This window comes from Stegostoma tigrinum, chromosome 13 (assembly GCF_030684315.1).
Source record: "Stegostoma tigrinum isolate sSteTig4 chromosome 13, sSteTig4.hap1, whole genome shotgun sequence".
NCBI classification, from domain to species: Eukaryota; Metazoa; Chordata; class Chondrichthyes; order Orectolobiformes; family Stegostomatidae; genus Stegostoma; species Stegostoma tigrinum.
Window position 1 is genome coordinate 35,973,236 of NC_081366.1, and position 27,923 is coordinate 36,001,158.

Sequence of the window (27,923 nt, forward strand, 5' to 3'; positions counted from 1 at the left end):
ATCTACACAGCTAAAATGATAACAAAGACCCATGTTACTAACAGATAGACCTTATCTCTTTTCTATTTCCTAAATATTTGGTGTTCCACAAAATCTTGAATTCAGCTGCAAGATGGTGCTAGAGAATCACATGAATCAGTCTGCTACTGCCATACTAAAAGCTGTTGATAATCTACAGCTCTGTATTACCTTTCCTCCGTCCCTACGATCCTGGTAAGGACTGACAAATCATATTGTGAAAGTAAACCACATCCCATCCTGTGCTGAGCTGATTGGTGCTGCTTTCTATGCATTTGTACTATTTTTGATTACTGTTGACACTCTTCAGATTGTCTCTGTGGTTGTTTTTGTGTCAATCACAAAACGTCAGTGCACTCTAACTGGATTTGGACAAAGTGCTTTGCACACAAATGGAAGATATATCTCCAGGAATATTACCGTATCGTCAAGAGCAACTATAATGCAATTCTAAGAGATTTAATAGATAAATTAAAGAAATATTCTGGGAAAATGAACGTACTGAAATATAATATTCCTCCTGCATCCTCCTAAAGACTGGATAAGCTGCAAAACAGGAAAAATCTAACCTCTGCAGGTAATCATTTTAAAATAGATTATTTGGAATGTGTAGGTTTGTTATCAAAATATTTAGGTTAAACTGTGGTAGAGATGCTGTGAGACAAATATTAACATATTTGAGTAAATTACATTCTGAAAGTAAAACAATTTGCATTCTGTGTTGTGCTTATTGGTACTGCATTGTGGGCATATGTTTTGAATGATGATTGTTGAACCATTTCAATACGCTTGAGTAGTTGCTTTGGCATCAATTTGGTAACAACTCAATGCTCAAATTTAATAATTGAATTTAGTTACAGTACTTTACAACTATATATTGTCAATTTGACGTATTGATGATACTCTGAGTCAAGGGTGTTTTAAGTAGCATTTCACTATTTAAACAAATAATCCAAGCTGACATTCAATGTAGGACTCAAGGAAGTGCTGTGCTGTTGTGAATATTGTTGTTTGAATATTATGTTTGACCAACAGTTTTGTTTCCTTGCTCTATTGGTATACATGGAAAACACAGTATCTAAATGACATTGTTTGAAAAAGAGCAAGGGGCTTCCACCACAATCAAGTCAAATTTTTTTCCTTTGTCAGCATCATCAAAAATATTGCTGTTGTTCAATCTTGCACACTTCAAACAAAAGCACCATCACTGTACTTGCTGTTTAAGAGTTTTCTGAGACACAGTATAAAGTGTAATGTAAATTTCAAGTTTTTCTTTCATAATAATGCAAATCAAACCCCTGCCAATTTAACTTTGTCAAATTCAGAATCTAGAAGGTATAATCTACTTTATATGTTACAATTTTGTATTGTAAGCTTACTCTTAGTTTGCGTTCAAATGTATTTAATACCTTTTTATCTTACAACAAAATACTTTTCTGGAGGTTTTGTGACAACATATTACCTCAGGAGCTGAAAGCTAGAAAATAAAATTTCTGCACTTCAATACAACAGATTATGTATTCTACTAATGCATAGTGGGGATTATTTTGTTATTCTCTGATTCAGGAGAAAACCTTTCATGCAGTAAATTTCACAAATTTTGTAACAAAGCACCAGACATGATTTTTTTGCATATGTTGTTTCTGGGTGAGCTTCCTAACTAGTAGAGTGAGCTTGTAAAATTGTTCCTACTGGTGTAATTATGCACACTTTCCATTGAAAAACCATGGTGCTGTTTTCTTATATTAAACATATTCCCCATTCAACTTTTAAAATTATGATCAGTATTATTTCTGTCGATGTTGGCAAATCTTTATACCTTTCTGAAAGACTTTGAGACCATTTAATGCTGATCTTGTTTGCATCATCTCCATATTGGGAATTAAGTGACTATTTGTAAAGTACTAATGTTCTGGGTTGCAGGGGAAAAGCAGGAGAATGGCACCAAGTGAGCAGCTTTTCTGGAGAAACAGTGGGCCAAATGGTTTCCTTCTGCATAGTAACAGTTCATGATTCTAAACCGTATTGATGTGGTATCCTCAGCCTATCCGCACTTACAATAACAGTCCTTTCAAACGTTTTTAAAAATTCTTTAACAAAATGTGGACATAGTGGCTGAGCCAGCATTTATTGTCCATCCTTTATGACAAAGGAGGGGTCATTGATGAAGCAGCTGAAGGTAGTTGGGGAATGACACCACTCTGAGGAACTCCTGCAGTGATTTCCTTGTAGTGAGATGATAGGCTTCCAACATCCACAACCATTTTCTTTTATATCATCTTCTTTTCAAACCAGTGAATAGTTTTGCCTGATTCCCAATGAGTCTGATTTTACGAGGGCTGTTCTAATAACAAGCCTTGCTCAAATGATGCCTGTGTGTCAAGGGCAGTCAGTATCAGCTCACCTCTTGGATTCAGCTTGGACTAAACCTATAATGAGGTCAGGAGCTGGCTGGCCCTGGCACGATCCGATCTGAGCATTAGTAAGCAAGTGTTTGCTGGGTGAGTGCCATCTAATAGGCACTAAGCATTGTATCACTTTGATGATGACTAAAATTAGGCTGCTGGTGTGGTAATTGTCTCAGTTGGATTTTGTCCTGCTTCAAGGACAATTTTACACATGGCAGGTCGATACTATTGCCAGAATATTGGGTCCCATTGGTTTGGAGTCTATAGTGCCTTGAGCCATTTTTTTGGTATCATGTGGAGTGAATCGAATTGGTTGAAAATTGGTATCTCTGATGCTGAGGCCCTCAAGAGGAGGCCAGGATGGATTATCCACTTGGCACTTATGGCTAAAGATGGGTACAAATGCAACACTGACACGTTGTGCTCTTGCATCATTGACAATGGGAATGGAGCCTCCTTCTCCCACTAGTTGATTATGGAGTTGGTTAGCTCAGTTGGCTAGACAACTGGTTTGCAATGCAGAATGCTGACAATAGCGTGGGTCAAATTCCCACACCAGCTGAGGTTACCATAAAAAGCACTCCTTCTCAGCCTTTTCCCTTGCCTGAGACATGGTGAGCCTCAGGTTAAACCACAATCAGCTGTCTCTCTCAAAGGAGTCTACTAGATTACTATATGCACTACTACTCAGGACTGCACAGCTAAAGTTATGGGAAATCGTTTGAACTATCTTAAAGTACTTTCAAACCCAAGCTATTTGCATCTGAACCTTCATTTACAAGCATTCCTTCCATCATGATTATTTAGAATCTTGCTTGATAGAAATTAAAGGCACAACCAAGGAAATATTCCTCTCCATGCCCAGACAAATTGAGACTAATTTTAATGCCCTTAAGTCACCCTACTTTACAATGTGTTCAACATAGCCTGGAGACTATGCCTAAAATATTTTGATAGTTACATCTTGATTCTACTGACTGAATTACCAGGGGACGTGCAGCAATTATTTTGAAAATGTTTCAACAATAGTATTCAGAATTAATTCTATATATAGACTGCAGTGATGATATTGAGTTATGCTGAACCTCATCTTAAAATCATCATTTCCACAGTTTCAAAAATGTCAATGTAATTGACAGCATTAGTGCAGTATTCTGCTGGTGCATATTCCAAACCAATAGCTAAATTTTGCAGAAACAGCACCTGCCTATTCTTCAGGTAATTGATCTTGACAGATTTCAAGCGTGGAAACTGCCAATGAGAAGAAGCTTGCCTGTTGTGAGACTGTCAAATACCATGTTGTTGCAACTTATAGAGGCAGATTATGAAGACTTGAACAATTGATGAAACAAGGCAGTTGCTAGTGAGTCAATTTGTGCTGTGGACTACAAAGTAGCCTCACTTTTCAACCAGGAAATCCTGTTTGAAGAAGTCAGGCTAAGGGTGGAGAGGAAGAACTTGCTTCTTTGCATCAGCATCATGCGTAGTAGAGTTATCAAGGCCTGGTGCTGCTTTACCACTGATGCCCATGCTGCCAACATTTACTGTGCATTCACATTGTATTCTGTCAGGGTAAGGGTGCAAGCATGTCTGATTTGGTGCTGTTCTGATATCACACCATCTTTTTTTTTAAACCACTTGTGGAATGTCAGTGGCTAGCCAGCCATTATTGGCTTTCCCTACCTAGCCTTGAGAAGATGGTTGTGAACTGCAGTGTTTCCAGAATCCCAAATCTGGATAGTGAATGTTCAAGCAGAGTCTGTGCCACAAACACAAAGCTGCAAGATGATCCCTGCATTAATATTATTTAAAGAGGGTGAAACTTTAGAATGTTAATGTCAAATGAAAAAAATCATCCCCAAAATTAATAGAAAGTAACTAAAGGAGGTGACATGCTCACGAGTGTGGAATTTTACATCATTCATACCATGGCACTAAATTTAAATCCTAACTGCACAGTTGTGCTCCTGAGATGCTGCTTGGCCTGCTGTGTTCATCCAGCTTCACACTTTGTTATCTTGGATTCTCCAGCATCTGCAGTTCCCATTATCACTGCACAATATGTCAACTTTGCCAGTCTGGCTTGACATGAACTTGGATACGGGAAAGGAATACTTTTTGTTGCCACAGTAAGTGCACAAGCATGTGCAAATGTTTACACAGGATTGTTTTGCCAACCATTTTACTGGTCATTATAAACAACAAAAACCATTACAGAAGGAGCACACACAATACTTTGTCAGCTGTTGATCTTGTAAAGCCAATTAATTTGTTCTATTTCATTGTCTGTCTTGGGATATCATGCTGCTCCCACGTTGGCTGATAAATGGACCAAATGGACGATACTAAGCACTATTTATTATTGTGTTTCATGATATGTAGGTGATGAGCATTTACCGTGGTTTCATTTGAACAAGTACAAACAGACGCTTATTTAAAATGTGGTGTGATTGAGTTAGGATGTATGTGTTTGTATTTTTTTAATTCTGTAAATAAATGTTAAATGAAGAAGATTGACTCTGATACTATGGTTCACCACTGCCTTTCAAGAAGAGAACATGCTGTTGTACCTTTATAATCCACAAGTTCATAGACATAAGATTTTGGTTGACCTATTTTAGTAGAACTCATTCTCCTTGTGCAAATCTTTCTTGCTCAAATGCCACTTATAGGGGAAGTTGGCACAGAACAGGAAGACTCTCCAAAGTTATAACATATGATTCTTTATGAGGAGAGAGGCCTAGGTCTAAATATTCCCAAAAGTTGGCTAAGTGTCAATTTCAGCAAGTTTCATGATAGCTTCCCTCTGTGAGCAACTTTTTTTGTGCAGCTTTAACTGCTCACCTTACTAAGTGTGCAACACACCTCCACTGTGCCACTCACATGCTATCCTACACTCAGTAGGGGTGAAACGCTTGCCAGTGCTGGATTTTTACGACATTCACACCATAGCACTATATTTAAATCCTAGCTGCGCACTATGTCAACTTTGCCAGCCTGGTTTGAACAGCTACCTGGATCAATGCAGTGTCCATGGTCCAGAGAAGCAAACAACAGTGCGACAGCAATGCCACCTGTGCACCAAAGGGGCAAAAATCACTATATTCTCTCTGCTACCACACAGCTACTCCAACTTTGCCATTGACCTATTTTCTACCAAAGTTCCCAGTTTACTACTTTTAATGTTTGTATATATCTTCCCTCAATGGGTCTCACCAACCCCATGCCCCAAACCACTAACTCTTCCTGTCTTCTGTGATTTCTACTTACTTATCCAGGATACAGTTTCCTGAAAGATAACAGACCAATCCTCTGCCTGACTATATAGAACAAAATACAGTGGATGCTGAAAATCTGAAGTAAAAACAGAAAGGGCTGGAGAAATCCAGCAGGTCTGGCAGCTTCCATGGAAAGATAAACAGAGTTAATATTTTGTGTCCAGTGTGATTCTTCTTTGGAATTTTGAAGAACTCTGTTGTAAGTTTCTATACTGGACAGTTCTGTGGTTGGGTGGCATGTTGTATATGTACCCCAAGTAGTAAGTATATCAATCTTAGATTATGTGATCTGGAACAAATTTGGTTATTTCATGGTGCAGGCAAAGCAGTTTGTCAAATTTTCACTTTTGTGTTTGACTTGGTGAATTTCCTTTGATCTTTAAAGCATGGTTTACTAGAATAGCATAAAGATAGGCTATAGTTAGCCTGTAATTATTCTGTCATTTGCTAATGTGTAATTGTTTGAATTAAGGTTTTAGCCAAGTTGGAGATAATTATTACCAAGAAAATGTATATTCTCCTGATAAATCATATATCTTGGGTAATTGGAAATCTTGAAATTCTTGGGAGCGACATACCAAAAAGGTTTGTTATTCCACTGAGACTGATAAAGTCATAAAAAAGAAAAGTAGACCCAAATAATCTAAAATAGAATGAAGAACTGCAGGTGCTGGAGACCTAAAGAAAAACAAAGATTGCTGAAGAATGTCAGTAGATCTGGCAGCATCTGTGAGGAGAAAATGTTTCAAGTTCGAGTTGAAAACATTAACTCTGTTTTCTCTCCACAGATGCTGCCAGACATGCTGAATTTCTCCAGCAATTTCTGTGTTTATCCCAGATAATCTAACTTGGTTTTAATGCAGCCTGTCATGTACAGCTTTGTAGACTGTAACAGAAATCACTAGTTTCCAAATGAGTAAAGGAACATTATAAGCTGTGCAGGCAATCCCTACGGTCCTGAATCTCTTCATTGTTTTCCTCCTGTTTCACATGCATCATTGGACTGTTTTCTTCCTCTTAACAAATGTTTATGAATTGAAATCCTTTCCCTCTTATTTGACGGTTTCCTCTTGTAATTTGGACATCAATTAGGTATGTATTTTCCATTGAAAGGTTACACATCATGGTCAAATGACATTGTTATGACTCAGACACCATTTTTAATGCTATTCATCTTGCTACCAACAAGTTCTTTACACTTTCCACAACTATAAGCATGGGCAAGTCACCATTTTCAACACTATTTAGGATCCTAACCTGCTCAGAGTTAACATGCTGCAAGGTTATGACAGAAATATTGCTTGTTCAATGACGTGATAAGGGACTTCTAATAATGCACATTTTTCCTCGTCTGGATCTCACTGGCATTTGTCTGGTAAATGCTGAGCAGAAGGATGACAATGAACAATCAGAGCTACTGCTGCAAAAAGAGCAAATAGAAGCAGAGATGGTAATTATTTTAAAAGATTATAAAAGCCGAGAACAACATTGTTAGCGACATCTGTGGTGCAGTGGATAGAGTGGCTGCATTTCACCAGGATGAATGTCACCAAATTCTGTTACTTCATTCAGTAAGACCAGTAACCAATTGTCATAGCTGCTAGAGCATTGACTGTTGTACTTAAGGGTGCTCCAGACTTCAACCCTTTGCTTAGGAGTCCTGGCTGCAAAAGCGATATCAGCAATTTGAATCTATGTGCAATTAATGCTTGTATATCAAACAAGTGTTTGATACAATGTTTGGTAGTGTAAACATATGCATGTAGAAGTAGCATGAATAGAGTCGTTGTGTTCAGAAATTATGAATTATGTTTGAGGACATGCAGTGTGTACTGGCTACATGTGATCATGTGACTTCTTTCTCTGCTGTAAGTGACTGTGTACAGTTTGTGTCAGCCATTAAAAGACATTACTTGATACATGGGCATAATATTTCCATTTGCTGTTCAAGTACCTGATATCGCTGTGGCAGCCTAGGAGTCTGAGGCAAAGGGTTGAAGTCTGTAGTGACACCTTCCTCTTGCAATCATGCAGCAGGAAAGGTGAAAGTCCTCATCACTGCACAGACACTGTAAGCCAGGTACTGCCCCTCACACTGATGCTGCACCATGGTAGCACAGAAAGGAAAGCTCACACCTTGTTTCTTGAACAGAGACCTGGAGATGCAGGTGGACAGGCTGGAGGAGAGGAGGACAGTCCTTTATCCCTGTTAACTCCACAGGAAGTTACTGCACCATCCACTACAAAAGACTGCAATAAGCTGTGCTCCACAAGGGTAAGGACTACCATCTTCTTTCCATTATGTCACACTCAGTCATCACCCATTCTGACCCTATGCCTGCCCACTCATGTCACTATGGTTCATGAACTGCAACTCTCACTATTGCATGTATCATATTCAATCAATTGCCATCACCCACCTTATTCTCCCATGTTGCTAATCCTTCATGTCTTCACATCTCCTAATCACAGTGAGCTATGCTCACCATCACTCCTTTTCATACATCACCATTCACTGCTCTTCCACCATACTCAACTCCTCCATTTTCTAATTGCAGGAAAAGTTGACCCATCCCCCAAACAGTTGTCTCCACAGAACCCCAACTGACCTATGCGTAATTCCTGGGCTGGTTACACTGGACCTGTAGAATTGACTCTGGTACAATTCCTTTTGCTGTCTAGATCTCACTGTATTACAACCTAGTTCTCACTGAGGAGCAGAAAGGACATTGAGAGGTTTTGCAGGCTTTGAAGACATACAGAGAACTCAGAATTAATATTCTTATGAAGAGCTTTTGGTGTATAATCAAAGGTCAAGGGGAGAGGAAGACTATTCATTGGTAATTGACTGCAGTGATACATCCAGCTGGATCTTATGAGTTTGGACAACCGAAAGACGATTTAATAAGAGATAGAAGATAACAAAGTGTGGGGCTGGATGAACACAGTAGGCCAAGCAGCATTGTGCTCCTAAGATGCTGATTGGCCTGCTGTGTTCATCCAGCCCCACACTTTGTTATCTTGGATTCTCCAGCATCTGCAGTTCCCATTATCTCTTTAATATGAGATAGGATTGTCTAAGTATAAAAATCTCCCTGCAGTGACAGCATGCCTTGTGAGAGAGGGTAAAGTTATTCTCACAAATGCCATGTGCAGAAGTTCTGAGATTATCAATCACCAGATAATGTATATTCATTGGGGGAACAGCCATAGCTTTGCATTATGCTGAGAAACATTCCAGTTCAAATAACAACAACATGTTGGAAAAAAGGAAAAGTAATTGCAGAAGAACCAACAGAAACATCAAGTACAAAGGGTAGAATCTAAGTGTTGTGGAGGTTATCACATAAAAGAAAACAGAGCATGTCCAACAAGAAGAAGCAGTTCTTCAATCTGCAAGAAGCTGAAAAATCTTGCTTACAATGCTTAGCTAGAAAGAAGCAAAACAAATCCAGAAGATGTTTGCTGGAGAAATACCAGCCAATAATTTTGACAAAACACTCCACATCATACAAAAGATTGACATTGTTTGATCCACAGGTATTAAATGGTTTGCAACTGTTCGAAAACAACCAAAAGAGAAGAGCACCAAGTGAATGTAAAATGTCAGGTTGATACCAGGGTGATGTCTAGCATCATGAGTTACACAGAATTGAGTGAAATCTCTCAATATAGTGCACCAAAACCCTTGAAAATAAGATCGAGGCCACATGATTGAACTGTTCTCACCCCAAGAGGACCAATGAAGCTGAAAGCCCAGTACAGTGGAAAAAATGAAAATCTGGAGTTCCAGTTAGTAAATACTATCTAATTCTGCTCATCTCAACTGCAGCAATTTTAGATCTTGGACTAATAGCTCTAATGACAGAAGGCTTTGCATTATTTTGCAAGCTTTTATGATATTGACAGCTGAATAGAAATGATGTTTCAGGTTTTCCAGGTTACTATCATCTCAAAGTAGATGAGAGTGTGAGACCAAAACATTGTTTGCCAAAGAAAGTTCCAGCTGCCCTCAAATTCTAAAGTATGGCCTGAAAGATGAGTCTGAAGAATGAAAAAAAAGGACAGTTCCTGCAGACTGGATCAGCAACTCAGAAACAAACTGGTAAACTAAAGTTATGTATTGATCCAAAGGATCTCAATAAAGCTTTGGAGTGACCTCACTACCCCATACCAACTATTGAAGAAACTTTGCTAAACTCTGCCAAAACAATGTTATTTTCTACCCTTAATGGTTACTAGCAAAGAGAACTTGATGTAAACAGCGGTTTTCTAACTACATGCTGGCGATCTGCCCAAAGTAAAAGCTTTTGCTGATGATCTGCAAATCTTAGATGTGGAGACACAATGGAAGAAGCCATTACAGACCACCCAAGTCTGCTACAACTGCTAGAAAGACTGTCAGATGAACCTGAAGTTGAACAAGGAATATATGCAATTGAATATGCCTGAATCTAAGTATATAGATCATATGTTGACAGCATGGATCCTGACAAGTGAGAGCTATAGCACAGATGTAGTGACCAAAGTTATAAAAGCAGTGAAATGATTTGTTGGTCTCATGAGCTATTAAGCAAGGTTCTCTAATCTGTCACAAGACTGTGAACCTCTACACAATATTGGGCACAGAATAAGAAACAGGTTACACTGGAATCACTAGAATCAAACAACTAGTGAAGACAAAACTGCACTGATACTGTAATGTCAAGGGTGACATCACCTCGCAGTGTGCTGTCAACAAAAGAGGCAGTAAGGACAACAGGCTAGTTTTGTACCCAGGGCTTTAATACAAGCTGAACAACACTAAGCTCTGATAATGAAAGAGTGCCTGCTTATTTTCTTTGCCTGTGAATATTTTAGTTAATATATATTTGGGAGAGACAAAGTGACAGTGTAGTCTAACCACAAGGAACTTCAAAGTATCTTCCTCAAACTGTCTGCTTTCTATCCGCTCGAAAGCAACTGCAAAAATCGTTACTTCTGTTGCAGAGATATTATATGGAAATTAAATACAAGCAAGGGAAACAAATGTAAATTGCAAACATGTTGTTGAAAACCACACCACCTATAAGAAAGGTTGAAGATACGATGACAGTGTGTAAAATTCTCCAAATTCATTGAGAAGCTACAGCTTAACATGCTCTGGAAGTCGTTAATCTAGCAAAAATTTGAAAGTCAAGTTCTTACCCAAATCCAGCAAGCTATGAAACAAGCTATGCAACTCCCCCACTGCTGTAGTAAGATGTGCTAAAAGGATAGGCTGAAAGCATTAAGGAAGTACATGTTGTTTTGAGAGCCTATTAGGGATACAGAGATGAAATGATAGCCCATGACTGGATCTTGTACAAATGAAAAAGTCATTATCTGGAAGGAGATGATAAAAGGGCTGCTGATGTGCGTTCTTGACAACCAAAAAATTGAGGCACCCTGAGGAAGGGAAGAAAAGGGCTCTACTGACCAAAATGAGCAATGAGATTTAGGACCACATTAGCCAATGCAGTGTTTGTAACAAATACCAAACTAAGCAAGTTAAAGAGCCACTTACGATTCTTGACATCCTTGAGAGACCATAGATGAAATTCCAGCAGATCTCTTCACATTTACAGGAAGTGATTACCTTATCAATGTTGACTATTTTTCTGTCCACTAAGAGTTAGACTGGTTGACATCAATGATTACCAGTGAGATTGTAGAATTCCTGAAAGCATGCTTAAGTCATGATGGTATTTTGATGAGTGACAGTGGCACTTAACTCATGAGTGTAAAGTTCAGCAGCTTTATAAAGGATTGAAGAAATTCTACACCATTCATCCACACTAACTCAGTCAAATGGAACAGCTGAGGTAATAATGAAAATTGTCAAAGGGATAATTTGAAAAATCAAGCAAATCCAGTGCAAACTTATGCAAAATAGTCCTTGGGTGGAGAAATTACCCCAAGGGAGGCATGGAAAGTCGTCCAATCGCAAGACAAATATCACAGGCTAGTGTACCCAGACGGTTTTACCAACAGGGAAAATCTGCTGGAGCCAAAAGTATTAACAGGCAGAAGAAAAAATCAAGATGGAATGACAGAAAGCCAATTTTCAGTTTGATAGAACTATCAAGTCTTTGCCAGAGCTGAGCATTGGAGAACCAGTCTCAGTGCAAGTCTCAACATCAGCCAACTCACATGGCACCTTGGGATCTTTGTGAGCAGCTGTCAGTTCGATCAAATGTACAGTACAGGAACAGACCCTTTGCCCCATGATACCACTCTAAACTAATCCCATGTGCCTGCACATGATCTATGTCCCTGTATTCCCTCTATTCCCTGTTCGTTTGCTTGTCGAAATGTCTCTTAGACATTGCTATTGTATCTGTTTCCACCATCTCCCTGGCAGTGCATTCCAGGTACTTACCACCCTCTCTGTAAAAAAGTTTCCTTGCACATCTCCTTTAATCTTGCCCCCTCACACCTTAAACCTATGTCATCTACTATTTGACATTTACACACCGGAAAAAAGTCACCCTTCTGCCTTCAACACTCTTGTGAAAACAAAACAAATTTGTCCAACCTCTTCTTATAATTAATGCACTCTAATTCAGGCAATATCCCAGCATATTCTATTTCGTACCCTCTCCAAAGCCTCTACATCCTTCCTGTATTGCGGCAACCAGAACTGCACACAGTACTCCAAATGTGGCCTAACTAAAGTTTTATACAGCTGCAACATGACTAGCCAACTTTTATACTCGATGCCCTGACCAGTGAGGGAAAACATATTGCATGCCTTCTTTATCACTTTGTCTGTTTATGTTGCAACTTCCAGGGAGCTATGGAGATGCACCTCAAGATCAATCAGTCTGTCAATGAAGGTCCTACCATTTACTGTATACTTTCCTCTTGCATTTGACCTCCCAAAATGCATCACCACAGACTTGTCAGATTAAATTCCATCTGCCATTTCTCCACCCAACTTTGCAGTTCATCTATATCCTGCTGTAACCTCTGATAATGTTCCTCACTATTCACAACTCCACCAATTTCTGTGTCATCCGCAAACTTATTAATCAGATCTGCTACATTTTTATCCAGATCATTTTCATATATTACGAAAAACTGAGCTCCAAGCACTGATCCTGCTGGAACACCAATGGCCAGAGACCTCCAGTTAGAAAAACACCCGTCCCCATAGTTACCCTCTGCCTTTGAGGCCAGTTTTGTATCAAACTTATCAACTCACCATGGATATCTGACAATCTTCTAAATCAGCCTACCATGTGGGACCTTGTCAAATGCTTCAGTAAAGTCCATACACAACATCCACTGCCCTACCATCATCAAGCATCTTTGTCACTTCCTGAATCAAATTTGTAAGCTAAGACATCCCCTATGCAAAGCCTTGCTGTCTATCCCTAATAAGTCCATTCTTTTCCAAATGCAAGTAAATCCTGTCCCAAAGAATTTTCTCTAATAATTTCCCTACCACTGAAATGAGACTCACCAGCCTATAATTTGCTGGATTTTCTCTGTTGCCTTTCTTAAACAAACAAAATTGGCTATTCACCAGTCTTCTGGGATCTTGCCTCTGACTAAAGAGAACACAGAGATCTCTGTTAAGGCCCCAGCAATCTCCTCCTTTGCTGCCCTCAGTGTCCTGGGATAGATCCCATCAGCCCTTGGGGACTTACCTGTCTTAAGGTTTTTCAAGACACCCAAAACCTCCTTCGTCTTAATATTGACATGACTTAGAATATCAACATACCCTCCCTAATCTGATCAACATTCATGTCCTTGTCCTTGGTGAATATCAATGCAACGTATTCACTAAGGACCTTACCCACTCCCTCCGGCTGCATGTAGAAATTCCTCCCTTTGTTCTTGAGTGGATTTACCCTTTCCCTAGGCCCCCTCTTTCTCCTGCTATATATGTAAACTGTCTTGGAATTCTCCTTAATCCTACTTGGCAAGGTCATTTAATGGCACGTTTTAGCTCACCTAATTCCTTATTTATGTCTTTTCCTGCTTCCTTTGTATTCCTGAAGGAACTTGTGTGATTTCAGTTTCCTACATATGTTTCCTTTTTCTTTTTGACTAATCCTTCATGTCTCTTGTCATCCAGCGTTCTCAAATCTTGCCATCCTTATCTTTCATCCTTTCAGTAAAATGCTGTTCCTGAGCTCAAATCAACTGGGCTTCGAAAGACTCCAACATGTCAGATGTGAACATAAAAAAAAGTTGTCTCAACTGCAGACATCCACTTACAACTAAAGAAGCAATGTCTTTGCTTAAGGCAACTGAGCAGGAAGATGTGTACTCGCCATCTGCACAGAGTACAGAAAGATCATCAGTCCCTGATGTTCACTTTTTCCCAGCAATAGAAATGGATCAGCAACAATAATTACCATGGCAGCAGCACTCACCATGGGAATAACAATCCCTAAAGAAGAAACATCATCCTAGGAATAATCAGATCACAGATGAACAGACACCAATAAAGTATATACGTACTGATAGGAGACCTGCATGATTCATACACTATCCAAAGCATGTCAGAATTAACGGGAGCTCTGTTAACAAATGTTAATGTCAACCTGACCATATAAAGTGGTATGTGGTAATTTAAAATTATATTTGAAAATGCTTGCGTTTCTTTTATGTAACGGAGCATGGAGAGTTGCAAATGTACTTAGTATATTGGCTGGTTTGCCGTAGTCATGTGACTTCTACCTTGGCTATCAATACAACTGTGTACAGTTTGTGCCAGACATGTAAAGATATCACTGAAACCTGGTGCAGCAGCATCCCATTGTGGCCTCCCAGCATGGTGTGGTGATCTCCTGGCCTGATGCAGCAGCCTCCCTGTGTAGTGTGGTGATTTCCTGCAAGGCCTCCCAACGCGGTGTGGTGACCTCCCAGCAAGCCCTCCAGATGTGGCGTCCTCCTGGCCTGGCGTGGCTATCTGAAATTATCTCTCAGCCTCATGACTCTCAAAGTGAAGCCTGGCGTGGTCTGGAGCCAGGGCTGCTGTGGACTGGAGGTGAGGAGCCTGCATCGTCTGGATTGGAGAACTGTGGTTCTGAACTTTTACTTCTACAATGCAGGATGTTTTACTTCTCTATTTTCTAAGATCTTGTAATTAAAGAAGCTGTACCTTGGTACCTTTATGCCTAAGATGGTGCTGTAAGTGCCAATGTATAAATTTTTCACTATACCCATTAGGCATGTGTGACAGTAAAGGCCAATTCCAATCCTAAATTGAAACAGAACATCACTCCAAATCCATGAGTTGCTGACTTCTGCTATTGTCGTACCATAAGACATTCTGCACAATTCTGTTGCACTCTTGAATCACAAGTGCTCGAACCCCATTAGCTGTCCTCAGGTATGGCGTCATGAGTAGTGCATTGTGGACATTTGTGGTTGTTTTCCTAGCCTCTGCAATTAACATTTTTGTGTCACTTTTTAAATTTTTTACACTCTATCTATGCACAAGTGAAAGCCTGTTAATTCAGGGACAAGGATGATTTTTAACAGAATTGAGTGATGTCTCCTGTCAGAAGGTCTGAATTAAGCTTTAGTCATGTTCATGGCTCATTTAGAATTCTTATTGAAGACACAATTGAAATCCTCAAGAAAAGATTCCTTACCCTTAAACCTCAAAGTTAAAGGGTGGATAGGCATTTAAAATTGCCCAGGATATGCAAGAAGCTGACTATAGGTTTTAATCTATCCATTAATGTCATTGGCATTCAACTGCCATTTTAACTGTATAGCCAGAGCAGGAAGCTGCATTGGCTTTCCTTTCAGCTGAAAACAGCAGGGAAGTGGATTGTGGCTGAATGAGGCCAAAGCAGGTAATTATTTTTAGCTTCCTGAAGCAGTTAAAGCAACTACCTATTTAATGCCATTGTAATTTTCAGCTGCTTCCTGGCTGGAACAAGTTGATGTCATCCCTTCCAAGTTGAAAGAAACATGGTTCTTAAAACCAGCTGGGTTTCGTTTTGTCATGGGTGGGTAGGCAGGTAGGTGGGTGGAAAACTAACCTGTCAGGATGATTTCCTACAGAAGTCCACTGACATTTACAATCCAGGCCACAATGATTTACATTTGGAACTTGAGAATAGTTGATTTTATTAAACCCAGGAATAGAGTTATTATTAAATCTCTGCATACTCAATCCTGCACACTTGTTTTTGCTTTGTGTAAAATGATTTCAAACTTTAACAAATTTAACTTTGTTCATTTTACTTCCAACCTAGAATTATTCAAGGCAGTTGAACATGACAGTGTACAAAGTGATTGAGGGTCAAAAAGAAACAATGCATGGGAAATCATAGTAATTAACAGCACACTGTCTTTCACTGTAAAATAATATAAAATTATTAATTATATCCTCCAACTTATGCTTGGGTGACTAAAGATCTTGCATAAAATTTGTCAGGTATAAATAATGAATATTTCTGCAAGCTCTTGGGCAGATTAGAAATGAATATATGTGAATATTTATTTTTCTTTGTACAAATCGTATTAAGCATTAATAATGACTTAACCTTAAGGGAGTAGAACCTGATATTGGTTCTTCTTATTTGCAGACATAATGTAATCCTAACTCCTGTATGAAAGTCACAAATTGAACCAAATAGTGCATGTAAAGGTGTTGTTTGGACTAGAGCCAGTACAAAGAACTATGGCTATTATTGATGCCTTCTGCTGCCTTGCCCTGTCTCCACAGTATTGTAAGTATAGGACAAACATGGGAGGCTCTTTACTATAATCGCAATGACAGTTGTCCTTTGTGGATTATTATTTTCAAGTTAGGTTGAAGTCAACTGGACCCAGCAAATGAGGATATGTTAAGCTAAGTAATACAGTAAATAGTACATTTTCATTTTTTTTCCAGAAGTTAAAACTGATGGCTCAAAAGACAGTAGACTGTCTATAATAAATATTTAAAAAGAAAATGTAAATGCAGAAAATCTGAAATAAAAACAGAAAATGTTGTGAATATGTAATAGGTGATATCAAACCTCCTGAATGTTTCCAGTACTCCTTTTTAAAAAGGAATCTGATAACATTGATACTGTGATTACAGAAATGTGTAACTTCTCTGAAATTCATCTGAGCACTATTTTAAGAGTAGAGGTGACTTAATGAATGAGTGGCTAGCATGCAGGTATGGCCTTTCAGAAATCAAAGACACTGATGTCTGTTCCTCTGAAGAACTTGGTCCACGTCAAAAGCTGTGGTTGAGTTGTGCGGTTTTGAGGCAATTGTATTTGAGGGAAGGGTAATTAACCTGGAACATGGTGAACCCTTTGTGAGGCACAGAGTAACACTGCCACACCATTGTTTTTTTCTGTGTCTTTGTTCCAAGGTGGTTGCTGTGATCCAGTAGAAAATGTTAATATTTAGAGAGAAAGCCAAATGCCCAGTAATTAACTCCAAGAACTGTGCCATAAAATTTCACGTTTTAAAATTATACAAGCTATATTGCATCTATTGTACATAAAGACTTAGAGAAAACAAGTACTACTAACAACAATAATTTATAACTGTGTTCTAAGAATTCAGGTTCTCTTATGTTATAAAGTCTTAAAGGTTCACTCTCTTCTTCAGAGATGAACCCAAAGGCCACAGGTCTCCTAATTTCACTTTAAGAATTCACTAGTGGTTCCAGCCACTGTTCTAAAGTACAAGATTTCCTGGTTTTTCTGTAGCATTTGTCTAAGTGCCCCTTTCACATTTATTAAGAAAACATGACTGTGGACTCTAACTCAAACTTAAGTTTCTCAGTTTTTGTGCTTTGAAAAGTGCTTTAAAAATCAGGAGAATCTCAAGATTTAAATGGCCTTTAATTTCTCTGACCTGCTTTTGTACGGACTGTGTTCTCCCAATCTTCACCTTTCGCAGAGAAGGCAGATTTGTTCTCTATTTCCAAGCTAGGCGAATTTTCCAATCCCTCTTCACTGAAAAATTTGGTCTCCAAACTGAATTTGAGCCCTACCCACATTACATGCAATGAACCGTAAAGATATTATTATCTGATTAAGTCAAAGGCCTGACTAACAACTTTTTTCTTTCAATGCAGTGAGCTGCAAATTCATAAGCCCCAAAACTGCAACTGCCTCTGTCTATTCCCAAACTGAATTGTTTGCTTCTGTCAGCAAACACATATAGTTAAATTGAACAAAAGAACTGTCTAACCCCTATATCATCATAGCTAACTGATATATTTGGGACAGTCCAAACAAGGATTATGCTCTTTTGGTCTGGGCTATGCTCTTTTGTTCTGGACTATCCTTTCCTGCAGATCCTTCACAGCAATAGAGAGGCTAGGATGCAGAGGATGATGAAGAGGTGGAGCAGGAGCAGTAAAAATATTTTCAAGATGTTATGATGATACTCATTATGGTGCTGATGAGAAAATCGGTTCTAAAGAAAAGGCCAGTTAGGAGTACCTAGGCAAAATTCTACTCACGGTTTGTTCCACTTCCCTTGATTTCAACCTGAACTGCAATTACATTCTTACATCCATGCAAAAGTCAGCGACTTACTAAGGCAATTAGGAAATGAATGAGTCTGTGGTGGTGGGGAATTCAGAGAACACAAGATACTGATAGGACCAATGATTGGGTGAAGATCTATCGCTATTCCAATAAAGGTGATGGCTGCCCAAGGCTTTTCAGTCATTAGGCTCAGACTCACAGATATATCAAAGCAAACTGTTATGAATGCTGGGGATTTAAAATATAAAAAGAAAATGCTGGAATACTTAATAGTTTACAGGAAGCAGTAAGTTAGTGAATACCAAATATTATGGAAGATAATGATGACTATTGGATCTGAATTATGAGAAATCATATTTATATTGAAATTGTCACATGATAAACAATATATACTATTGATCTTCAAATTCCATCAGTTGATTTAATACTTATGACTTTCTTAGATTGAATCTATTTTAAAATGAGACCAAAAAACACTAACTTAAAATTGCCACTGGCATCACCTGACCCACAAGTTTCATGAAACTGATGTGGTTAACCTACAGACAATCTGAGATGAAATTAATACTTCCCCCAGGTGCATCGAAATCAGTTACCCAGCTCCATGGGAAATGTGAAAGGGTCTTCAACTGCTATTTGGTTTACTCTATTGTGAAAACCATTATGTATTGGAAATGAGACATTATCTAGAACTATCAAACCTGGACACAATTATCTCAGCAGACAGGAAATGTACAACCTGCAGGTATTTCATGGAGTCTTTGGCAGACCAAGAAGAGATGGATTTTTAACTGCAGAGTTACACACAAGGCTGAAATTGCCCTTTCTCTCTATTCTTTTTACAAAAATGAAAAACACTGATTAAAAGGAAACACCAGGGAACTAAGGCTTAAGAGATAACTGCAGTATTTGCTACAACTGATAGTTCAAGAAACAAGGTAATCAACTGTAGCCTCAGGTTAAAAAAGTACCGCTCAAGGACACCTTGAAAGACTCTAAACTGTTACATTCCTTTATCTTAGTTTGTACTGGAAACTGTCTTCTTTTTAACTTCCTGCATGTGTGTGTGGGTCAAGATGACAGCATAAATACCAAATCCCTGATATCACAACTTTATTACTTTTCCTGGGGGTTAGCAGGTAATAACATTGCTTTTTTAAAAACTCACCACACCTTGTGATTAGTTCCTAATGGTAAATTTGTTCATTATATCTCATTGGAGTAAGGTACACCTTCATGCTAAAAAGAACTTAAAAACCTTCATTACCTCTGAGAGAGAAGGTCAAAAAGAAGGGAGATGGTTCAATTCTTCTCACGCAGGTCTAGTGGAATCCAATGGAATTTGTCAGAGCCAGAAGTAATTGCTGGGGAACAAAATATAGCTTTGCAAGTTAATTTTAAAGGACTCAATTTAATTCAGTGTTCTTTGGATCATAGAAGGAATCAAGGGCTACGGGGTGAGTGCAGGGAAGTGGTGTTGAAATGCCCATCAGACATGATTTAAATGGCGGAGTGGACTTGATGGGCCAAATGGCCTTATTTCCACTCCTATGTCTTATGGTCTTAATTCATCTACCTTATTGCAAATACTCTGTGCACTCATACATGTTCAGATTTATCTTGTTAACATTTCAACACATCTGTTTTTGTACTATGGCCCTATTTGTGACAAGCTGTGTTTCCTATGCCATCCAAGAAAATCAAATCCATGATAGCTCATTGTTTACTTGCATTGACCTTGCTATTGATTGGCATGAAAGTGAAAATTGAAAGATGATTGTGTTGTTGGTATCTCTACACATCGTGTGACATGATCGTTTTAAAGGTGATAACAGACAGATTGCCCATTCTCTCAGCTCTCACAATCCTTTAATCTGTCACATTTTGTACCAGAACATTTATGCCAATGTACTTAAATATCCCCAGGGACCAAATTATTTTTTCCATTCTGTTGCTGTTAATATTCTGTGTGTTAGTTAAAATAATAAACCTTAATTCATGAACTCATTCTGTTTCAGGAACAGCAGGATCCAGATACAGCGGGATTATTTTCAAGTAGTCACTTTAGTGAAAGCTTTGGTTTTCTGGTAAGACCAAGTCACTGAACATTTAGAAAAAAATAGTGATAATTGTTACATGCTCCATTTTTTGAAAAAAATAAATATGGTCTGTAATTGTATACATAATAAGATGCTATTTCAAGTTTTCTTTAAAGTCAAGTTTTAAAAGACTAACTTTGACCTGTTGAGATTTATTCTCATCTGTTATATGATGTGAAAAGTTACTGAAATAAAGCTTTTCATTCCTACTGCAAGGGGTGTTGTTACAGCAAATACATGACCAACGTTACACATAATTTTACGTAAACCTATCAATATTAATTTTTGGATGATCCTGTCAGCTACATTTTTAATTTTATCATCTTTATTTTAATACATGAGAATATACTAACATAGTTAAATTATTAATCTGATTCTTTTTACTTTGTAAAGTCCATGGGAACAGTTGTTTTGATATTTGTCCCCTCCATTAAAACACCAGCTACACAATGCCAGTTGGGGGCACTCTGCATGAGATTCCAGCCCTTTTCATCCAAAGCAATAGTACAGATTCCATCATCTATCATAAATTGTTCCTCCTTGCATTGTGCTAGTTAGAAATGCAACACCACTCCCAACCTCTGTTCCCTGACCAGCATCTGAGACAGTTGCAAAACCTTCATGTTGAAGAAAGTACAGAAAATAGACAGGAAGATTCTGTAATTCATTTTTACGTTTCTTCATGAGCTCCAGCAGATCCCATTAATAAATATCACACGGCGAAGTCAATAAAGTGACTGAGATGGAAGTCAATTTGCATGTTCAGTTGCCCTTTTCCGAAATGCTGATTTGTAGCCAGGTGGAGATAACCCTGAATGGGGTTCACTGTGGCTTGGAGAAGAGATGGTTCAAAAATGTTCAGAAGAATCAATGGATGATCGGATGACTGCCATCTTCAGCTGCTGACCCATTATATAGGCATCCAGTGGAGGAAGCAGCTGGATAACCGCCAGTTGCTGCCTTCCAAGGGCATTAAATAAGCAGCAAGGAATTGCCCTGAACAGAATGTGAAAGGGTGAGAAATGGGAGATGCGTGAACAGCTGACACCAATGGCAGCAGCCAAATCAGAATACCTGAACTTGTCCTTTAACCTCTTGTCGATGAGCATTTGAAACTTCCTGTAGTTAGGCTTGGTGCATGTACTGCTGTCTAATATCAATATCAACACTAATAACAAATTTACAGCTTTTATTGTTTGTTATGTTATGTGAGCATAGTTCTAACTTTCAAATATACCACTCTTCCTATTTATGAAATCTGTGCAGTATTAACACAAAACTTAGTTTTAGGCAACTCTGCTTTCAGTTCTTTTGAAACTGTACTCTTGAAATAAGTCAGAGTGGTGTGAGCTAAGCTTATCTATTTAGATTTTACGTGCAACCATAGCAGCTGTTGGCTCACTTTAGTCACTTTAGAAGGTTGTATTCTTGAGGTCTGAGTGCAGTTTTACATGTGGTGCTTACTTGACTGATCAATTACTTTTTAAGATTATAGAAATAAAACATAGATTGTAAATGAATTGGTTTATCGTGTATCTTTCTAGAAATGCAAGCAGACAGAATAACATATTGTATATATGCAAACAGTAGATCAGTAAATAACATGATGTGAGAAGTATGTCTGAATACATTTCTGGTTCATTCATAAAGAAAAATGGCATCACAGTTTGCAGCTTTTGTGAGGTCCTTTGATTTACTTTCAGTAACTGTGTAATGCAGTGAACATAAAATGAGATATGAGCAATATGGATGGTTTGCTTGGTTGAACTCCACAAAATTAGAAGTGTCATGTGCATTATGGTCATGCCAATGCATGAAACAAGTAATTCAAGTTATCTATTTCACCATGATGTTTATTATTTATATCTATTACCAAAATGTTTGGCAAACGCCTTCATGAGGTGAGATCTAGTTAATGCATTTTTAAGTTATTTCCCAAATAGAACAAATTGCTGTTTGACTGAAAAAAAAATTTGAAAAGTATACAGTAAATAATTACTGTACACCAAAAGACTATTATTGTCAGAAAAAATATTCAACAACTTATTTTTATTTGTTTACAAAATCTGGTATTACCATGTAAATCACATCAAAAGTGAAATGTTGTGTCATTCCATCAAAGTAGTCAAGACAACTGTTTTGACTCTTCAGTCTCACATATGCATTTTTATGAATATTATGGGTCCTTAGATCACAATAAGAAGAAGGATTTGCTAAAGGCTCCAAGCTTCAAAGTGAAATGGATGTGAATAAAATTGGATGTGTCAGTTTGTAAAAGCAATATGTTTTGAAGAATCCATTGTAAGCTCAGTGAATTAATATTTTTTTTCCTTTACTTACAGGATAAGTTTATAGGAACCAGAAAAGCATTTTGGATTTACAAGTGAAAATCATTAATTTGTGTGCAAGTATCAGGCGTGAACAGTAGCTTCATCTCAAAATTAACATGTAATAATTTGTAAATGGGTTGAATGATGAAAACAATTAAAATGGAAGAATCAATGTACACGTACAGCATAAATATTTCTGAAGTTAACCCTAATGGCTCTAAGCCTCAGTTTGCAGATTTTGACTCATGCCAAGCTTCTTCACCTGTAATGTTCCTATTGATTCTTGCATATAGTGTAGTGACCATAATAGGACTTTTTGGTAATCTCTGTCTTATATTCATCATAAAACGGCAGAAAGAAAATCATAATGTTACGAATATCTTGATTGCAAATCTTTCTGTATCTGATATCCTTATCTGTGTCATGTGTATTCCATTCACTGTTGTGTACACTCTGATGGACTACTGGGTATTTGGAGATGTGATGTGCAAAGCAAACTCATTTATTCAGTGTGTATCTGTCACAGTGTCTATATTTTCCTTAGTACTGATTGCTATTGAAAGGCATCAGCTAATTGTGAACCCACGGGGCTGGAAGCCTGCTGTTTCCCATGCCTGTTGGGGGATTGTACTGATCTGGTTTATATCTTTAATAATCTCATTTCCATTTGTTGTATTTCATCTACTTACAGATGATCCTTTTAGAAACGTCTCTTCCCATTCAGAATTCTACAAAGATAAATTTGTATGCATTGAGATCTGGCCATCAGAAGTAGACAGACTTGTCTTTACAACATGCCTCCTCATTCTTCAGTACTTTGCACCACTGTGCTTTATATTTGTTTGCTATCTGAAAATCTTTATATGTCTAAAGAAAAGAAATGGTATGGTGGATAAAATAAGAGAAAATGAAAGTAGAATAAATGAAAGCAAAAGAATAAACATGATGCTGATCTCAATTGTAGTGGCATTTACAGTCTGCTGGCTGCCTTTGAACATCTTCAATGTTGTCTTTGACTGGAATCATGAAGCTCTGATGAACTGCCACTATAATCTTGTATTTACACTGTGCCATCTTACTGCAATGATATCGACCTGTATTAATCCCATTTTCTATGGATTTCTCAATAAGAATTTCCAGAAGGACTTACATATGCTAATTCATTGCAAATACCAATCAACCCAGGAAGAGTATGAGAATATTGGGCTCTCAGCCATTCATACAGATGTGTCCAAATTCTCACTAAAAGTGAACAATTCTTCCCCAAATATATAAAGTAATTTTCAAATTGATCATATTTTACAAAGATATCTAATTATTTGATAGATAATTAGAATAGACTGGATTTTGATATTGACAAGTTTACCTATGATTTGGAAACCATTCTTAAATTAACGATAGAACAAAGGGTTATTAGTAGAATGTCCATCGAAAGAGATTTATTCATTCCTAAATTAACTATGTGAATACTTGATGAACCGATATCATGCTAGAACAGCTTCACCCAAGTTTTTGTATTAGTTATACTCAAGGTACTGCTAACAACACACTTTTTAAATAATGTCAGCACATCACTATTGCATTCCGTAACTCTGAATTTGCATTATTTACAATGCTTGATACAGATATTCTATAGTTATTAAGTTCCTTTGTGTCAGTGGTTTTTTTTTGTCTCAATATTTGGTTTATTTACTGCATTCAAAAAGTAACCATTCATATAATGCCCTCACAGTAACTAACTCAACTTTTACAACACAAAGGACAAGTTCAGGGCTGAATGTTCAAATAACCTTCTTGAAGCAAAGACAACATGCTGAACTATTCATAAAGCAAATGAAATTTTACAGCAGAACGACAACCAGACTCATGGTCTTGTTGATATTCATGTTTCAGCTCTCAGCTGAAGCTGATAAGAACTATTTTTAAATGAAACATTGCACTTCAGAAATATTATACATGAAGTGAAATTTACACTAAATATTAGATACAGACAAGTGGCATTAAAATGGGGCTCTTAAGTGGGTTAATTGCTTAGTGGTTTTGGAAAAAGTTAATGATAATTATAGATATGTAATTGAATTAGAAACACATAGATATAGCACTCGATTTCACTGCCGAGGCAGGAGATTTCCTGGCTTAGTGCCTTCACTTTGGGAAAGTATTCTGATTGAGCATGAGATGGATTTGAGCCCATTGCCCCCATAGATTGGAGGTAGCCACAAGGGACTGCTGAGTGGCAAGACAGGCTTTTTAAAAGTCTAGCCTCATTTTTCCCTTTGGTTCTTTGTCTGAGTTATTTTGTTAAATATTAAGCCCTCTAGCCCTCATACCTCATTATACTCCCATTTATCCCCTATATCCCATCTATGTCAACCAATGCTGCCACCCACCCTCCATTGCCCCTTATAGTATTCATGCCAAATTAATGCCAACTCATTCCAACCACCCACACCCTTTTCCCTTGTATGTTCTATGTCAACCTCTCCGCAATCTATCATGAACTGAATGTCAGAGCCTTGTTAAGATGAACTAAAATAAAGACCTAAATATTTATTGCAGCTTTAAATATAATAAACACTCACACTCATGAAAGCCAATTAAAAACTTCTTAAAAAGCCCCTCAAGAATTTAAACCTTTATTAAAACAGACAGATTTGTATTCAGAAGCCCATATCGCAACAGATAAATGTTTCATAATCTGTTTGAGTTATGTACTTACAAACATCATGAGGATAAGATTTCAGAAAGCAGCCAAGTGTTAAGAATGAAATAATGATTATCCTTGAGACATTGTTAACATACAGCATTGTAACTATCAAGACAGATATTTTTCAACTCAGACTGACACAGGCAGGCCACTTTTTTTGAATTTTTGAAGGGCAGGGGATTTAAATAACTTCACAGCTTGAGTTTTGTTTTTAACGCTCACTGATGGAGGCAGGCTGTGCTTTTTGGTCTTTTAAAGAGTTGAGGATTTTAAAAACTTGATATCTTGACAGTTCTGCGTGCTTTATCCATCCTTTAGAGGATTTATGTATTATCCATATATTAATGGCACTCATACTGCTGTTAAAACCCTTTGCTGCAGTGAAAATGATGTCTAATTGACCTTAGTGTTAAGTTCAAATGGACCTGCTAAGTTTCAGATATGATGGCTAGTTAAATCAACATCCTCTACACTCATGTATTCAAATCGATACCTGATCAGTGAAACTGAGTTTTAATATGTACTGACTACTTTGTATAAGTGTACACTATCCAAAGATAATATAATATTGAACAGATATATTTGGCTAAATTATTTTTATGGAAGTATGCTATCAATTTACACTTATTTCAAACAGTAAGTCATAATCTACAACTTTCCAATACTTGTTAGATTTGGTGTATTTCAATGTTTCACATGGTTCAATACCAAAGATAAGCAGCATCTGTAAAGCAAAGAAAAATATTTTTATTTTACAGCATCGCTGAGAAGCTATTAAAAGAGCACTAACTTCACACAAGGAAGTTTGGCAAACCTTTTTTGTATGTTCACTAAAGCAATGCAATTACACATAATTACAAATTACCAGGACCAAATTAATGCATGACCTCTCTCTCCTACCTCCCAAAGAGCTAACCATGGTGTCCTGAAGAGATTGTATTCTCCAGACCTCCATAAGTGTACAAAATAAACAACACAATAAGAATACTGCAAGTAAAAGGGACAAGTAAAGAAACAAAAGATGAGTTTATAGGAATATAGTGAGAAGCCCTATACCTTGTTTTGAATACTCACATTCAGTAACATTATTATTAATATAGTGCATCATGCACCTGATACCATACATCTGTGTCAAATTCCATTATGAAGTAACTGGACAAAATATGCAGATTCATTTGAGTGATGGGGAGAGTTTTTTAATTTTCACTTAAAAACTAGATGTAATAATTTTAAAAAGTCAGTAAATAGATGCTTATTTAAATGTCAATAAAATGTTATACATCTTCAGGTTACTGTATTTCTTCATGCTGCCATCCATCAGCAGACATTTGATATGGCGTATAAAATACACAATTTAGTGAAATTGTGGACATTTGTTTAGTTTACTTAACTTGGTTTAATGGAAAAAGTTATTTTTGAACGGAAATAATGTTATAATCATCGAGATATTTAGGTTTCCTGTGAAGCCTAAACTGCTGACGGAATTAAACTTGCTCTGTAGGTATTTGTTGTCAGCAGTTCAAAGGTAACCACTAAATTTTATTTCAATAGCATACCGTCTGATTAATGGCAGAAATGACAATTAATACCCACATACTGCAAACCACAAAAACTTACTTCTTCTAAAATAGTGACTTGGTTGATTTATATTTTATGCATAAATGTAGTGGATGATAACTATTTGAACATTAAAGTGAAGATTAAACACTGACCCTAAAAAATGCATAGTTATAGTCAATGTTATTGTAATAACTCATATGATATCTGTTGATGTGCTTTAAATTTAAATATTTCAAAATTGTTATCTTTCCATCCTATTTGCACAAATTAGAAGACTCTATTCAGTAAATAATTTTCTGATGTAAATGTTTCTCCCTGAAATCTAGCTAATGTGATTATATTTTCTGATTACATAACTTGGATTGATGCCGATTACATATATAAGATTTTGTCAAGATTATTTTTCCATTTTACATTAAAGTTTGCAACTGGACAGCCCATTAAAAGTTTAATTCAGATGTTACAAGAAGCCTGTGTGCAGAATTGCCATTTGAAGTCTACCGTTAATTATAATCACTATAAAAATTGCATTCCAAGGGAAAATATTCTTCAAGTTGACAACCACAAATCATGCCACATAAGTAAACCTAATATGTATATTGATAATTTGGCTAAGATATGTCAAACAAATCTATCCAAACCTTAAAATATTAGTTACTTTTCACTGACTTTGAATTAATGATCAACAATTATAAAAATTTAAAAACAGCTCACCTTACTTTAAAAGATTTAACTGTTTAATCAGTTACTTTGTGCAAAATGTTTGCAGCAATTTGTAATAATAAATGGCTGTTTCAACGTTTCCATGTAATGTGTTGGTTTGCTGTTAAACATGAATTGATATAAAAAGTATTGCATGGGCATATTGAATAATTATGGGAATGTGTTTTAGTTGCTCACTGGTCTGCATGTTGTATGAAATATGAAAATTAACTTCATAGTACCTATTTTCTTGTGCTTTATTCAGCTAAACTTCTTGTGGACTGCATATATCTTGTTAATTGTTCCAATAAAAAGTCTTGATTAAGCCAA

The 27,923-nt window shown here is 37.2% G+C and overlaps 1 protein-coding gene across 5 annotated transcripts; it reads left to right on the forward strand.

Annotated features, from left to right (window-relative positions):
* Positions 1–116: 116 nt before the first annotated feature.
* LOC125458566 (neuropeptide Y receptor type 6-like) lies at positions 117–27,923 on the forward strand. Of its 5 annotated transcripts, XM_059650662.1 has the most exons (5): positions 117–595; positions 7,857–7,979; positions 8,263–8,363; positions 20,214–20,282; positions 22,637–27,923. In XM_059650662.1, exon 5 carries the CDS (start codon positions 22,766–22,768, stop codon positions 23,897–23,899), a length of 1,134 nt encoding a protein of 377 aa, XP_059506645.1. In that variant the 5' UTR covers positions 117–595; positions 7,857–7,979; positions 8,263–8,363; positions 20,214–20,282; positions 22,637–22,765; the 3' UTR covers positions 23,900–27,923. The 5 variants fall into 5 exon arrangements, with proteins under 5 accessions (XP_059506645.1, XP_048399924.1, XP_048399925.1 ...); XM_048543967.1 differs by lacking the exon at positions 8,263–8,363; XM_048543968.1 differs by lacking the exons at positions 7,857–7,979; positions 8,263–8,363.

Coding starts and splice junctions, on each gene's coding strand:
- LOC125458566 (XM_059650662.1), top strand. CDS start 22,766: ATGATGAAAACAATTAAAATGGAAGAATCAATGTACACGTACAGCATA.